The 16,668-nt window shown below is 41.9% G+C and overlaps 1 protein-coding gene across 4 annotated transcripts in view; it reads left to right on the top strand.

Annotated features, from left to right (window-relative positions):
- The first annotated feature begins 3,246 nt into the window (after window positions 1–3,246).
- Window positions 3,247–16,668, top strand: part of Nvl (nuclear VCP like) — a 48,899-nt gene continuing 35,477 nt past the window's right edge. The window contains exons 1-9 of one of the 4 annotated variants that reach the window (XM_075989335.1): window positions 3,247–3,385; window positions 4,685–4,758; window positions 7,385–7,437; window positions 7,526–7,622; window positions 10,084–10,141; window positions 11,381–11,650; window positions 13,284–13,413; window positions 13,595–13,671; window positions 14,391–14,525. In XM_075989335.1, coding sequence (XP_075845450.1) covers window positions 3,329–3,385; window positions 4,685–4,758; window positions 7,385–7,437; window positions 7,526–7,622; window positions 10,084–10,141; window positions 11,381–11,650; window positions 13,284–13,413; window positions 13,595–13,671; window positions 14,391–14,525 — 951 coding nt within the window. In that variant the 5' untranslated portion in view covers window positions 3,247–3,328. Of the gene's footprint in view, window positions 3,386–4,684; window positions 4,759–7,384; window positions 7,438–7,525; window positions 7,623–10,083; window positions 10,142–11,380; window positions 11,651–13,283; window positions 13,414–13,594; window positions 13,672–14,390; window positions 14,526–16,668 lie in introns of those variants that run through there. The other 3 variants (XM_075989336.1, XM_075989338.1, XM_075989337.1) reach the window with 3 other exon arrangements.

Raw genomic sequence — 16,668 nt, 5'->3', positions numbered from 1 at the left:
ATAGGCCTCCATGTGATTTATTTGGGAGCTTGGTGCCCCCCTCGAAAAAAACCCAAAAGAGTAAAACAAACACAACAGCTGAAGACATGAAATACTTGTTATCCGTTGTTGTTGTTGAGGCAGGGTCTCACAGGATAGCCAAGAATGGCTGGAACTCACCAAGTGGAACGGGCTAGCCTCAAACTTCAATCCTGTTGCCTCAGCCTCCTGAATGCTGGGATTACAAAATGAGCCAAGGTGTTCCCCTTGAATAATTGAAATTCTTTTTTTTTTTTTTTTGCTTTGTTTTTTCAAGACAGGGTTCTCTGTAGCTTTGGAGCCTGTTCTGGAGCTGGGATTAAAAGGCGTGTGCCACCACCTCCTGGCTAGATAATTGGATTCTTTTGTTTGTTTGTTTGTCTGTTTTGGTTTTCTCTGTGGCTTTGGAGCCTGTCCTGGAACTAGCTCTTGTAGACCAGGCTGGTCTCAAACTCACAGAGATCTGCCTGCCTCTGCCTCCCGAGTGCTAGGACTAAAGGTGTGCGCCACCACCACCCGGCAATAATTGGATTCTTATACATGTTGATGGCAATGTAAAATTTTATACCTGCTGTTGAGAGCAGCATGATACATGGAAATGCCAATAACTTCTTTGCTGAGATTCCATCTCACTCCAGTCAGAAAGGCTACTACAGACAATTACCAACAATGGCTGGCAAGGACTTGGAAAGAAAGGACACCTTAGGTACTATTTATGGGAATATAAACTACTACAGATTGTAATGGGAAAAGTAAAATATTGCAGGTTCCCGAGTGGCTGGAGTGGGCAGCACGCCATGAGACCATGCTGCAGGTCCTGGAGAGGGGTCAGGAAGCGGGCAGGGGGTCCAGAGAGCAGCCGGTACTAGGCAGGAACAATGCATGCAGGTCTCCTAAGGCAGCTGGACCCAGGCAGGGAGCCAGGCGGCAGGCAAGAGACAGACAGATGGATAGGCACGCCATGTAGAATGCGGTTGGATATTTATTTAGTGGGTTATGGAAGGGAAGGGGAAGAAGGAGGGGACGGGAGGGAAGGAGAGGGGAGGGGAGGGAAAGGAGAGACAGAAGCTGCCTCTTCTTGAGGGAATAGGAAAAGGAAGAGACTCAGGCTGCAAGCAGGAAGGAAGATCTGCCTGTCTCAGTGGAGGTGGAGGAAGTGGACAGGGCTTTCCTCTTAAAGGGACAGGACAGATCATTACACAGATACTATGGAAGATAGTAGGAAGATTCCTAATAATATCGTATGATCTAGTTGATCCACTCCTATGTATATTCCCAAATGAATGTCGGTACACGAGAGATACCTACATAATACCTGTATTTTATTACAACACTATTCCCAAGAGTCAAGTTATGGAACCCACCTCAACATCCAAGATGGACACACACACACACACACACACACACAAAATGGGGTATTATTCTGGTATTAAGAAGAATGAAATTCGGAGGTAGGGATATAGTTCACTTGATGTGGCTCAATTGGTGGAGTGACTGCCTATCATTTATGCGGCTTCTGGGTTTGATATTCAGAACTGAAAAATAAAGATTGCCAGGCACGGTTACTGTGGTGGTTTGAAGAGTCCTCACAGCCTTGGACATTCGAATACTTGTCCCTAGTCCGTGGTTGTCTGGGGAAGACATAGGTGTGGCCTTGTCACTGGAGTGTAAGCTTTAAGGTTTCAAAAGATTCCTACCAATTTGATTTAGTTCAAGGCTTTCTGTTTACGATTAGATATGTGTGCTCTTAGCTGTTGCCCCAGCTGCTGCCTGCCTGCTTCCCTCTGTTCCACCATCATGGTTATCCCTCTGAAATACGAGCCACAAACCAACCCTTCTCTAAGTTAACTCGGCTGTGTGTTTCACAATAAAAAGTAAAAGACAACCCATTCTGTATTCTCAGCGCTTCTCCCTCATGAATCCAACTTTCTTTTTTAAGATTTATTTATTATGTATACAGTATTCTTAGTATTCTGCATGTATGCCTGCAGGCCAGAAGAGGGCACCAAATCTTATTACAGGTGGTTGTGAGCCTCCATGTGGTTGCTGGGAATTGAACTCAGGACCTTTGGAAGAACAAGCAGTGCTCTTAACCCACTGAGCCATCTCTCCAGCCTCTTGAATGAATCCAACTTTCTTAACAACCATTTAAACCTCATTGTAAATTACTCTTTGAACAATTTACCTTAAAAATAGACACCAGTAAAAAAAAAATATAGACACCAGTAACAACTCAGAGGCTCCTTCACATACTCACTGCAAAAACTCCTGCACACAGTCCTCCCTTGAAAGGGTGAAGAAAGCCATACTCACACGGTTTTCATCTTGTTCTTCCCCTGAGTATCTATCTCTCTATTAACCACTGTGCTTAAGACTGTTAAAAAGTATTTTTTGTTTGTTTTTCCATGACAGGGTTTCTCTATGTAACAGCCTTTGCTGTCCTAGAATTCGCTCCGCAGACCAGGCCGGCCTGGAACCGAGAGATCCACCTGCCTCTGCCTCCCAAGTGCTAGGATTAAAGGCGTGCAGCACCACTGCCCGGCTGTTGAAAGTATCTTTAATAAACTCCAATTCTGCTTCATATTGGTTCTTCCTGAAATTCTTTTCTCCAACAAAGTCAAGATTCATGGTTTTGCCTGAAAAGACGTCTCAAAGGGAAAAACTCCTTAGGCTGCAGACTGAGTTCCACACATCCTGGGTTTACAGTGTGAGAACCCGTCTCAAAACAAAACAAAAAACAAAAACACGAACATGTTGCGGCTCCCAGCCTGGACTGTGACAAATTCAAACTTTTTTGTTTTGAGACAGCATCTTGCTACTTGGCCCTTCTGCCTTTGAACTCTCAGCAACCTTCCTTGCCTCGACTTCCCGAATACTAAAGTTACACGCACGTGCCGCTAAGCCTTCTTTAACGTCAAATTTTCTACTCGCTTGTGGGAGTCTGCGGCAGCCACAAAGGTTGGCGTCCGTGTCCGTTTGCTCAGTTGGGAACCAATAAAGTTTAATGTCTTCAAAGCGGGCCTAGCCGTTTAGGCCCTGTTGCGCAATCCTGAAAAAGAACTGGGTTAGAAACTCGCTCGCACTGCCAGGTCTTCCCGTTCTTCTTAGCAGTGCAATCCTCTCTACTCCCAGAGCTCTAGGGCTGAGAAGAAGGTGTGCGCACGGGCTGGAGGTGGGGGTAGGGGGTGAGGTCCGGGGGCACTTCCGGTGCTGGGGGACGACGCATGCGCTCCGTTTCCGGTGCATCGGGTAAGGTGGCTGCCGCAGGCTTTGCAGCTAAGGTGAAGTGCCCGCGGTTGGCCCCGGCAGCATGAAGCCCAGGCCTGCGGTGTTCATAGACGGGAAGCTGAAGCAGCGGGTCATTCAGGTGCGTGTGTTTCCCAGAATACCGCGGCTCGGCGTTCGCGCGGTTGCCCGGCGCCTCAGGCCGCGGCTGGGTTCCGGCAGGGTGCGTGGACGCCGGCCCCGGCCTGCCCTCCTCATCGAGGCCAGGATTCGACCTCCTCTTAAGTCGGGACATGGCTTTTCTTCCAGTGCCCTCGGTGCCCACAATTCAGCGTTAATTCCAGAGCTTGCGGTTACTCTAGGGGAACAGTAAAAAGGGAGCCTGGGTGCTTTTTGCCAGTGTGTTCTTATTTTCGTAGCTGGGGAGCACTGTGTGGTGATATCAGCCTTTAGTGATGCCCTCAGCAGCACGGAGTTGAGGGGAGGGAGAAATCTTCTTTTTCTTTGGTTTTATTGGGACAGCGTCGTACTGTGTAGCCCAGCCTGGCCTGGAATTCGCTATGTAGAGAAACCAGTCCAGGCTTGAACTCAACAGACGTCTCCTGCCTCTGCTTCTCCAATACTAGGTTAATGGCTCTGCCACCACGTCCTGAAAGGCATGTGTGTTTCTCTCTCTCTCTCTCTCTCTCTCTCTCTCTCTCTCTCTCTCTCTCTCTCCCCCCCCCCCGCCCGCCCTCTCTCTCTCTCTCTCTCTCTCTCTCTCTCTCTCTCTCTCTCTCTCTCTCTCTCTCTCTCTCTCTGTCTGCCTGTCTCTCTCTGTCTCTCGTTTTTCTGTGTAGCCCTAGCTGTCCTGGAACTTGCTCTGTAGTCCAGGCTGGCCTTGAACTCAGATTTCTGTCTGCATCTGCACCACCACCACCCAGCTATCTTGAATTCTCTATATCCGACTTCCTAGTTATCTCTGCTCACTAGTAGCTGTCTCCAGCCCTAGCTTCAGCTGATAGCTTTGTGAGTGGCAGATGTCAAACATTTGCTGCTTGGTCATGTGTGTTTGAGAACATAGGATGTATAGTAAGCCCTCACTACTTAAGATATTCTAGTGGCTAAGTATGTTAATTAAATCTTCTAAGCCGGTTGGTGGTGGCACATGCCCTTAATCCCTCCCAGCATTCAGGAGGCAGAGGCAGGAAGATTTGAGTTCGAGGCCAGCCTGGTCTACATGGTGAGTTCCAGGACAGGCATGGCTTCACAGAGAAACCCTGTCTGGAAAAAAAACAAAAAAATCCAGTTACAGATTGTAACAGTTTTTTTAAAAAAAATATGTTTGTGATATGTTTTTATATTTTGTGGTATACTTTATTCCCGAGGAATTTGCATAGAAGTATGTGTTGGAATAATTCAACCTCTGAATTTACTGACTGAAATCATATTTTCTCTTCAGTACCTCACCAGCAATAGATGTGGCAAATATGTGGACACTGGGATCTTAGCGTCTGATTTGCAAAAAATGTACAGGTAAAGAAGTGTACTTCTAAATCCTTGTTTTTAAAATCCCTCTCCCCTTCCATTTTAAATATCTCATTTAATTTTTCAGTTGATTTCAATGTCTACTGGTGTTATCTTACCAATTCATTAAACCTAAATCCCAAATCAGCTATCCAAACATCTGAATCATCTACTATATTTAGTGTTGATTCCTTTCCCTGGAGGAAATGGCTCCTTTTTTCCTTTTATTTTCTCTTCAGTTGGCCAGGAGATAGAGATACTGCTATATTACTTCCATTTCCGTTTCATCAGAAAATTAAAAGCTGGTGCGTGTTCTTCCTCAGCTCTCAAGACTCTGTCAAGGAATGTGAGTCAGGCCTGGTGGCCATGTCTATAAGCCCACCACCTGAAGCTGAGGAAGGAAGATGTCAGGTTGAATTAAAAGACAACAGTTGAATCTCTCAATTTATAAGCTAATTGTCTTCCTACAAAGTTCAGTTCTTTTAAAAGTATTCAACATGGTTTACGTATACAGCAGACAGGTCCCAGCTTAGGTAACTCGGGTTTTCTCACTGTCACGAATGGCTGAACAACTGAGAGTCTTGAAGGAGCAGTAGGCTTTTTAGGTAGAATTGTTGTTTAAGCAAGAATACCTAGTAACTGTGCCCTCACTCACTGATTCTCTTAATGCTCTCCAGTCTTTGTGACTTAGGAAATGCCCCTCACAGGGTCACAGTTCCCTTTTGGGATGTCACTTCCACCACCATTGAAAACCAGTCTTCACATCTGTGCTAACCACAGCCATTGAGCTGGGTGGTGGCGGCGCATGCCTTTAATCCCAGCACTTGGGAGGCAGAGGCAGGCGGATCTCTGTGAGTTCGAGGCCAGCCTGGTCTACAAGAGCTAGTTCCAGGACAGGAACCAAAAGCTATGGAGAAACCCTGTCTCGAAAATTAAAAAACAAACAAACAAAAAAAAAACAACCCAAAAACCACAGCCATTGAAGGGATGTCTTTAGAGAACATATTTATTTAACCTGATCTGACCAATTTCCTTTTTTATACCTGTTAATGCCCTTATTTTGTGTGAGTGATACTTTCTTTTTTTTTGTTGTTTTTGTTTGTATGTGTTGCTTGCTTTATTTTGTTTTTTGAGAGTCTTAATGAGAGTTTTTTGAGAGTCTTAATGAGAGTTTTTTGAGAGTCCCTGGCTGGCCTGGGACTCACTTTGTAGACCAGGCTGGCCTCCACCTTACAGGGATCTACCTGCCTCTGCCTCTAGGTTTTGTGTTGTTAAGAGCAAGTTTCCTGCAGCCCAACTTGGCCTTCAAACTAGTAGCCTAGAGGGGGATGAAAAAGATTAGGTAGACACTGCTGGAGTGATTACTGTCCTCATGCAGGAGCCAGAAACAAGTAGAAGTTAGGGCAGAGATGCCGGCTTTCATCCTATTCTTAGTTAATAGTCGTGGGTCCAAGTATGGAGTCTCAGTGCTTTTCAGCAAAAACACCTTTCCTTTTTTTTTTTAAATTAAAAAAATTGCCAGTGGGATCGGGTGGTGGTGGTGCCTACCTTTAATCCCAGCACTCGGGAGGCAGAGACAGGTGGATCTCTGTGAGTTCGAGGCCAGCCTGGTCTACAGAGCAAGTTCTAGGACAGGTTCCAAAGCTACAGAGAAATCCTGTTTTGAAAAACAAAAACAAAAAATATCTGCCAGCATGTTCCCTCTGTGTATACATGCACGTGTGCACATGTACATATGTCATGCCACATCATGCATGTGGAGGTCTGAGGACAACTTTGTGAAGTTGTCTCCTACCCTCTATGGGCTTCAGAGATCAAGTTCAGGTGGTTTAGGCTTATGTGGCAAACAGCCCTACCTGCTGAACCATCTGATGGCTCTCTCTTTATTATAGTTGTGCCTGTGTTTTATGCTTTTAGTTAGTCATTTTCTAGTTTATCTTTTATTTATAAGACAAGGTCTTGTTAGGTATTACTGGCTGTCTTCAAACTCACAGTCCTCCTGCCTCAGCTTCCAGAGTTCAGGGATTGCAGGTGTGTTCTCTCAGGCCTGCCTTTATCTTTTTAATGTTATGTAGCTCTCTTGACTGAGTCCTAACTAAGCACCATTTAGGAAAGAATTAATCTTGGGCTGGTTTGGTTTAGTTATTCTTACCTTATTGTCTGAGATGCTGTTGTGCTCTGATTTCTTACATTTTAATATGCTTACATTTGCTTAATAAAGGCCTCACCACTTCAAGGTCTCCATTTAGATTAAGTACTTTGTTTTCTTGTTTTGTTTTTCTCCCGCCCACCAGTTCCTGAACCACTCACAGGCTTAATATTACTTATAAATGTTTGGCTGATGCCTCAGACTTACTAGTTAGCTCTTACATCTTAAATTAACCATTTTCTATTAATCTATATATTGCCATGTAGCTGTGGTGTTGCCTCATTTTCTACACGTCTTGCTTCCTCATCAGCTGATTGGCGTCTCCCAGACTCCCTCTGCTTGGGTTTCCCATCTGCCCCTATTCTGCTTTGCCATAGGCCAAAGAAGCTTTATTTATCAACCAATAAGAACAATAAGGATTCTATAGTGTGCAAGTTTCGTGGAATATATTTTTGAAAACTGTGCTAAAAATTTTTTTTTTCCCAGTGTAGATTATGGCCGAAGAAAAAGAAATGCTTTTAGGATTCAAGTAGAAAAAGGTGAGTCTTTCACTGTTTGAGCAGAATTATCAACATTTATGGAAATAATTGCTTTAACTCATGGCATTTTATTGTTTATTTGTTTCAGTATTTAGCATCATTTGTAGTGAGAAAGAACTTAAGAATCTTAAAGAATTAGAGGACAAACATCTGGCAAAAAGAGCAAGACAAGATGAAGAAGATGAGTAAGTATTGCAAAGCATTTTTTTCTAAAGTCCCACATTCATATTCAGAAAACTTTCAGCGGCTCTTTTTGGCCAACAGTGTAATTGTACCTGAACATTTTCCTGCCTTGCATTGTCTGTTCTTCCAGTTGTATTGTTTGTTCTCTATCCCTAAAGATATTTGGACTGGCTTTCAGTAACTTGAGTATTCATTTCCACTTACAAATCCCATTCAGCCTTCAAACATCAGTGAAGATGTCTTGGGCCTTCTTAGAGGCCTTGTGAGTTTTCTCTTAACACTTGATTATAGAGATTTACTGTAATCTTTATATCATATGACTTTGGAATTGTTTTCTGTTTTGTATTACCAGCATAGGTGTCTTGTCATCATTGTTATTCTTTGCTTTAATATAATGCCAGGTATACTAAAAGATGGCAGAAATTTTAGTGTTTAAATCTGTTATGGCTGGTGCACTTATGTCAAAAATGCAAATGTTTTTGTAACTGGATTGATGGCTCAGTTCTTCCAGAAGAATCAGGTTTGATTCCCAGCACTCACATGACTGCTCACAGCTGTCTGTAACTGCAGTTCTTGGGGATATACATGCGGTGCACATATATACATGCAGGCAAAACGCACCTGTAAACATGAAAATAAAATTATGAGACAGTCCTTATATTTGATAGATAAGGAAGCTGATATTCCATGATATTAAGCACAGGGTTCTAAGTGGTTAAATGAATTTTTATTTTTAATTTAGCTTAGTTTTGAGACAGCGTCTCTCTGTGTAGTCCTGGTTATCCTCAAACATTCTTGGTAGATCCGGCTGGCCTCAACTCACAGAGATCAGCCTTTCTTTGCCTCCCAAGTGTTGGGAATAAAGGCATACACAACCACACCTGGCTATTTAAAATGAATTTTTAAGTCCCACTTTCCTTTGATCTCTTTTTCCTGAGACTTATTTTTATTATTATTTTGTTTGGTTTTGGTTTTTTGAGACAGCATTTCACTGTGTAGTCCTCGCTATCCTGGAGCTCACTAGATCCACCTGCCTCTGCCTCCTAAGTGCTGGGATTAAAGGTGTGTGCCACCAATGTGTTTTGATCCCTAGTTCCTCCTAGATTCTTCCCACCTCCCTTACCTGCCTCAAAACAAAAAAATGAAAACTAAAGCAAACAAAAACTAGTAAGACAGGAAAAAAAAAGCCAAAATAGAAAGGTCTCACAGAAAACTTGGAGTTTGTTTTATGTTAGCCAACTAACTCCTCCCAAAATGGGGCTTTCCTTGGAGTGTGGTTAATCTCCCCAGTGATACTCCCTTGCCTAGTAGCTTTCAATTGGAATTACTTCTCGTCCCCATTTCCTTTTCGGTGGTGGACTTTGTCCAGTTTGAACCTGTGCAGGTCCAGTGCATGCTGCCTTGGTGTCTGTGAGTTCATGTGTGCATCAGTGCTCTTGTGTCTGGAAGACTGTTTCCTTGGACTTATCTACTACTTCTGGCCCTTGCAATCTTTCTACCTCCTCTGCACAGATCCCTGAGCCTTGAGGGAGGGGTTTGGTGAAGACATCCCATTTAAAGCTGAGTGCTTCAAAGTCTTACACTGCACATGATCCAGTTGTGGGTCTCTGTACTGATTCTCATCTACTATACAAATAAACTTCTCAAGCTGAGTGGTGGTGGTGCATTTCTTTAATCCCAGTACTCAGAAGCAGAGGCAGGTGGATCTGTTTGAGTTCAAGGCCAGCCTCATCTACAGAACAAGTTTCAGGACAGCCACAGCTGTTATACAGAGAAACTCTTGTCTCAAAAAAACAAATAATAATAATAATAATAATAATAATAATAATAATAATAATAATAATAATAATAATAATAATAATAATGGAATAAGCTTCTCTGATGATGGTTGACCCGTACACTGATCTGAGATTTGTATTGTTTTGTTTTAAATTATTATAAGTTTTAAAAATTGTGAGTGTGCTTGTGTTAGGGGATGCCATGTATATGTGGGTACCTGTGTAGGCCCCAAGGGGCATCATATATACCTTGTAAGCTGGAGGTAGAGGTCATTGTGTTAAGAACCAACCTCGGTCTTATATATGAGCAGCAAGTGCTCTTAACCGCTGATCCAGCTCTCCCTTTTTTTGTTGTTGTAGTTTTTGGGTGTTATGATTTTTCAAGACAGGGTTTCTCTATGTAGCCTTGGCTGTCCTGGAAATCACTATGTGGATCAGACTGGCCTCAAACTCAAAAGATCCGCCTGCCTCTGTCTCCCAAGTGCTGGGATTAAAGGTGTGCACCAACCCCCACCCCCACCCCAGCCAGCCCTTGGACTCATCATGTTTACCTTAATATACTAACTTACTTGAGATAGTAATTTTTTATGTTATCAGAGAAAAGCCTTCAAAACTTTTTTACTTTCTCTCTCTCTCTCTCTCTCTCTCTCTCTCTCTCTCTCTCTCTCTCTCTTAAATTCCTTAGGTACACTGAGAGCTATTCTGATGATGATTCAGACATGGAAGATTACCCAGACCCACAGGTAAGTCAGACATTCTGTGAGCCTACTCCTTTTTTCTTTTTTTCTTCCTTTCAAGATTCATCTGTTTTTAATATATATATGTATTTATCTATGTTACTGTTTTACCTGCATGTATGTATGTGCACCATATGCATATCTGGTGCCTGAGTTCAGAAGAGGGCATTGGATATCCTGGAACTAGAATTAGGAGCCATCATCATGTGGGTCCTGGGAACTGAACCTGGGTGTTCTGAAAGAGCAGCCAGTGTTCTTAACTGCTGAGCCATCACTCCAGCCCCCAGTTTTGTTTTCCTTACTCATTACGATCCTTTCTTAAAAGAAAAATCAAAAATAGAATGAAGGACCTTGTTCATCTTTATCAATACGTAATTGAATGCTTTCTGTACATATTATCAATGGTTTAGTCCTCCTTCCAGTACTTACGCTTGTATAATTAGTTATATAAAGAAAAAGGGGAGGGCTGGAGAGATGGCTCAGTGGTTAAGAGCACTGCCTGCTCTTCCAGAGGTCCTGAGTTCAATTCCCAGCAACCACATGGTGGCTCACAACCATCTGCAATGAGATCTGGTGCCCTCTTCTGGCCTGAAGGCATACCTTCAGACAGAATACTGTATACATAATAAATAAATAAAATCTTTAAAAAAAAAAAAGAAAAAAAAAAGAAAAAGGGGAGAAAACAATAGCCAAAACTAAAGGCAGATTAGAATACTAAGGTAGGTAATAAAGAAATACACCAATCTGTGTCACCTTTAATCTCAGTACTTGAGAGGCACAGGCAGGCAGATTTCTAAGTACAAGGGCAGCCTGTACTTTCTGCCAAGGAGGCAACATGACAGACCTAAATAAAAAGATACAGCAAAAACGTGCCAAGTTACTTAATGGTTGCTTCTTAGTTTATCCTTCCTTGGTAAATGAGGCCTTAAATTTATTAACAAAGTGATTACAGTACTCCATTATATTTGATCTAGTATTGAGTTATGACTCACTGATTACTGGTCCATTTTCATACCTCTTGATTTTATTTAATCACCAATTATGAATTGGCCTGGTTCTGTTACCTTAGAGTGATTATAGTAGTTTTGGATAGTAAAAACTTTTTTGGAAATTAACTAATAGCCTGTGTATTCTGCCTGTAAATGTGAGAGAAGTTGTTTAAAATAAAATACACAAAGATTCTTAGTTTAGGTACTGAAGCTTAATACTTCCTGAGTAACTTAAATGAGATCATGTTTCTGCCAGTCAGCAAATCACATGAACAACTCCCTGCTGTCTTTGTATCGGAAAGGAAACTCTGACTCTGTTTCAAACACTCCGAAGTTGGACCAAGGAGAATCCACCACTTCAACACCATTGCTGACTTCTAAAACGAGCATCATGCCATTGAAGACCCCTGCCAGAGAATCTGAGGGAGGATGGTTTATTGACAAAACCCCAGGTGGAAAGAAAGACAGTCATCTCTTGGACCTATCAGATGACCAAAGCAACTTAAAGCCAGATTCTGAGATACAGGTATTTTCTTTTTCTTTTGTTTTTGTTGTTTTTTGTTTGTTTGTTTGAGACAGACTTTCTCTGTATATCTTTGGCCATCCTGGAACTCACTCTGTAGACCAGGCTGGCCTCAAACTCAGAGATCTGCCTGCCTCTGCCTCCTAAGTGCTGGGGTTATAGCTGTGCACCCCCATGCCTGGCTCAAGATACAGGCTTTTTTGGTTTTGGGGTTTTTGTTTGTTTGTTTTTGTTTTTTGTTTTTTTGAGACATGGTTTCTCTGTAGCGTTGGAGCCTATCCTGGAACTAGCTCCTTTTGGCCAGGCTGGTCTTTAACTCACAGAGATCCACCTGCCTCTGCCTCCTGAGTGCTGGGATTAAAGACGTGTGTCACCACTGCCTGGCTAAGATACAGGTATTTTTATAGTGACAGTGTAGTTCCATGTGTTGGAGTATATGCAGTCTTTTTATTGAATCTAACATCAAGCAAATATTTATAATTTGTTTTTGTTTTTTTTTAAAGAATCACAACTACTTTGAAATACACAGAAAGCTTTATCATTTTTACTGCTTCTGTCATTATCCTAGTACAGGCCTCTAGTGCTTCAGCTGTTGAATAGATTCCTAAGTGTAGTCTGTCTACCTTTTGAGGAAGAAAAGTCACCTGGTGGTGATGCATGCCTGAGTTCAAGGCCTTCCTGGTCTATGGAGCAAGTTCTAGGACAGCCGAGGCTACCTAGATAATCCTTGTCTAAAACACTCGCATGAACACACACACATTCACTCACATGGGGCATGTGGTGGTCTCAAAGTCTCATACTAAATCTGGGGCTTTCTGATTCTGTTAGATGGTTGACTAGCAAGCTTCAAAGACCCTCTTGTCTTTGCCTACCCAGCACTGGCATTACAGACTACCCCATGACACACAGCTTTTTATGGGGGTGGGGTAGAATTTGAATTCAGTTCTCATGGTCTTATGATAAGGACTTAAAAAAATCTTTGATTTTGAAATAGGGTCTCTTGTAGCTTAGTCCATTGTTGAAATTTATGTCTAAGAAAGCCCTTAACGTCTATTAGATCCTTCTATTTTCATCATCAAAGTATTGGGGGGAATAGGTTTTCCTTTTATGTTATTATTGGGTTTTTCCCCAAATATCTTTCTTTGCTTTAAGCTGTAACTGTTCATCTATGGAGAACATAGGTAAGATATTGTTTATCTGTATTAAGTCTTTTATTTTTTTTTAAATATTTATTTATTATGTCTACGATGTTCTGTCTGTGTATGCCTGTAGGCCAGAAGAGGGCACCAGACCTCATTACAGATGGTTGTGAGCCATCATGTGGTTGCTGGGAATTGAACTCAGGACCTTTGGAAGAGCAGGCAATGCTCTTAACCACTGAGCCATCTCTCCAGCCCCTGTATTAAGTCTTTTAGAAGAGAGTAAATAAATTTAACTGGTCAACTGGCAGAACCTAGAAAGAAAGTTAGCAACTGTTAAGATTTAAGCTGTGCCTTTAGGTTTTTGAAGGAAGGCACGAAAGAGATTGGTAATAGCTACAGCACAAATGCGTGTGTATATATTGCTGCCTTTGAAAACCATCTGTTAGTACTGTAATTTGAAGTACAGCATATTTAAGTTTATATTTTCTCCCCAGAATTTAAAAGGTTCTCTTCTGGAAAGTGATAAGAAAAGGAAAGGTAGGCCAAAGGGCAAAGGAAACAAAAGAAAGACGGCGGATCTTCAGGAAGTAGATGGAGAAATAGAAGCTATTCTGCAAAAGAAAGGTGAGTGGGTAGCAGTAGATGGCAGGGTTGAGTTTGCTTTGAGAGAGGGCTTCACTATTTTGAGTTGTTTTGAGAACAATTTGTGTGTGGAAATACCTAGGTGAAAACTTTTTTTTTTTTAATCTAATGGAGCTTTGGTAAGGAATCACTAATCTTTTCAACTTTTTTGTTTTTTTACTAGCTAAAGCAAGGAGTGTAGAGTTGCAGATTTCCAGTGTGAAGTTTGAAGATGTTGGAGGCAATGACGCAACATTGAAAGTTAGTGCCAGTTGGGAAAAGGCATTGCATTTATACAAACAAAGCCTGTTTGTTTTTAATTTAAATAAAAAATTATGTGTATAGGTGTTGTGCTTGTATGTATGTTTGTGCACCACTGCATGTGTGGTGCCCTCAGAAGCTACAAGGGAGTGCCAGATTCCCAGGAACTGGTGTTACAGTTTGAGCCACCATATAGGTGCTAGGAAACAAACCCAGGTCCTCTGCAAGAGCAGCCAGTGCTCTTAACCACTGGGCCATCTCTCCAGCCCTGCATCTTTGGCTTTTAGTGTGAAGTGAATATAGAAAAGAAGACAGGGAAGGTGCGATGAGCAAACCTGATCATTGAGGGTGCCAAGAGAGAAATGAAGCTTCCTGTCCTTTCAAAATCTTAGTTTTAGTGTGTGTAAAGTACATGCTTTAAATGTTATACTGTTCTGACAGTCCTAATAGTAATGGCTACAGTTTCTTAGTGTCTCCTCTGTTACAGTCTCTGTGTTAGCTAATTTTCTTGGTATTTTATGAGGTAGATATTTTTACAGCTCGGGAAACAGAAGTGTGGAGATATCATTTATTTACACAGCATACCAAAGCCAGGATTCAAACTCAAATGGAAGCCTAAAGCCTGTGTTCTATCTAGTATGTTTTAGAAGATTTTATTCTACTTTGACTCTTTCTGGTTTGGACTGAGGAAGACATCTTTTATGCTTATTTCTTGACAGGAAGTCTGCAAAATGCTGATACACATGCGTCACCCAGAGGTATACCAGCACCTTGGTGTCGTACCTCCTCGTGGAGTTCTCTTGCATGGGCCACCAGGCTGTGGGAAGACATTACTTGCGCATGCCATTGCTGGGGTAAGGCATGATTTTTTTTATTGTTGTTGTTGTTGTTTATTTTTCTCTTTGGTCAATTCCAATTAGCCCTGGTATCTTTATAGGAAGCAAATCTGATCTATAAGTAATTTCCCTTCCTCCTCCTCTTCCTCTCACATCATCTTCCTCATTGTCTTTGGTTTTTTGAGATAGAGTTTCTTAGTCCTGGAACTCACTCTGTAAACCAGGCTGGCCTTGAACTCAGAGATGCACCTGCGTCTCCCCTTCTGAGTGCTGGGATTAAAGCGTGCACCACCACCACCCAGCTTCCTCATTGTCTTTTTGTTGTTGTTTTGAGACAGGGCTTCTCATTGAACCTTGATCACACTTAATTTGCCTAGACTTTCCCTGCCTGTGCTGGGTTCCTGATGTGGAGCTCCACTGCCCGGCTCTTACATCAGTGGCGCAGCTCTAAACTCCGGTTCTCATGCTCTAAGCACTTTACAGACTGAGCCATCCCCAGCCCAACTTTCTTTTGTCACCTTTTCTCATGACACTACTTATGCTGTTTTTTTAATAAATACAATTATTGTGTCTTTGACAAAAATTGGGTGGAAAGCAAAATAGCATAACTGTAAATTACAAACTCTTTTAAACACTTAGTTTACATTTTAGTTACCTCTCTTATCCTAGTTGTTCTTAAAGCAGCAAAATATTTTTAAAGTATTTTTTTTTCTTGGAGTTAAATTTATTTAAGATTTCCATTGTTAAAATGCCTTTCTAAAACAGTTTGAAATGATCACTTAGGCATGTTAACACACACCTGAAATGTGTGGGGTAAGGCAGGATTGCAAACCTACCTACCCTAGGCTTTAATTTTGTGTGCTTCTTCCTTGGATCAACTCCATCCACCCCTGTGCCCACAAAAAGACATTTATTTTGCAAAGTAAAAACCTGGCAGTCTTAATTTTGTCATGTCAGATTTTTCAGAAACTTACTTTATGGTAAAATGCAAATAATCCAAGGAATTTCAGCTAGCAGAATAGCATATTATTCTATCATCAATAGAGCAGACTTTCACTTTTCTTTCTTTTTTCTTTTTTAAATAAGCATTGGTGTCTTGCCTGCATGTATTCCTTGTTGAGGGTCTTGGTTCCCCTGAAACTGAGGTTACAGGCACCTGTGAAGTGTCGTGTGGGCGCTGGGGTTTGAGCCCAGATCCTTTGAAGAGCAACTAGTGCTCTTAACCAGTGAGCCATCTCTCCACCCAAGCTCTCACTTTTTAAAGGAAATTTGATTTATCTTTTTAAAAATAAATTTATTTCATGGCTACTACATAGCAGACCTTGGAACATAGTGTTTGCATTTATGTATTTGGGTAAATCCTAAGGTTTCTTTTAAAGTCAGGGTCTCAACACTGTTAGCCCAAAGCTTTAGTCTTCTAAGTGCTGAGATTATAGGTATAACCACTATAATTGGTGGTTCAAACCAAAGATTTTCGTTTTTTATGGATTTATTTTTATTTTTATATATTTTATGTATGAGTGCTTTGCATGTACACCTGCACACCAGAAGAGGGCATCAGATCCTGTCATAGATGGTTGTAAGCCACCATGTGCTTATGGGAATTGAACTCATCTCCAGCCTTTCTTAGGTGTTTGGAGGTTTTTTGTTTTATTGACTGGGATAGGGGAGGTTCAAGATAGTGTTTCTCTGTGTAGCCCTGGCTGTCCTGGAACTTGCTCTGCAAATCAGTCTGGCTTCACACTTAAAGAGATCCACCTGCCTCTGCCTCTGCCTCTGCCTCCTGAGTGCTGGGATTAAAGGTGTTTGCCACCACCACCTGGATGACTTTGTTTCGATTTATTTACTGTATTACATTTGTGAGTGCTTTGACTGCATGTATGTCTATGTACCAAGTGTATGGCTAGTGTCCATGAAAGTCAGAAGAGGGTGTGGAATCACCTGGAGCTGGAGTTACTGACAGTTGTAAGCTGCTATGTGGGTGCTCTTAACTGCTGAGCCCATCTCTCTAAACTTTTATTAGTGTTTGTCATTGTGCCCACACACAAAGATGAAATTACTTAGGAAATTGTAGAGGCTAGAAAGTTGGCTCAAGGGGTAAAGGAACATCCTCCACGCTTGATGAGCCTGTGTTGAAACCAGAAACAACAAGGTGGGGGGA

The sequence above is a fragment of the Microtus pennsylvanicus genome, chromosome 10, assembly GCF_037038515.1.
Source record: "Microtus pennsylvanicus isolate mMicPen1 chromosome 10, mMicPen1.hap1, whole genome shotgun sequence".
Classification (NCBI taxonomy): Eukaryota; Metazoa; Chordata; class Mammalia; order Rodentia; family Cricetidae; genus Microtus; species Microtus pennsylvanicus.
This window is presented reverse-complemented; position numbering and strand designations above follow the sequence as displayed.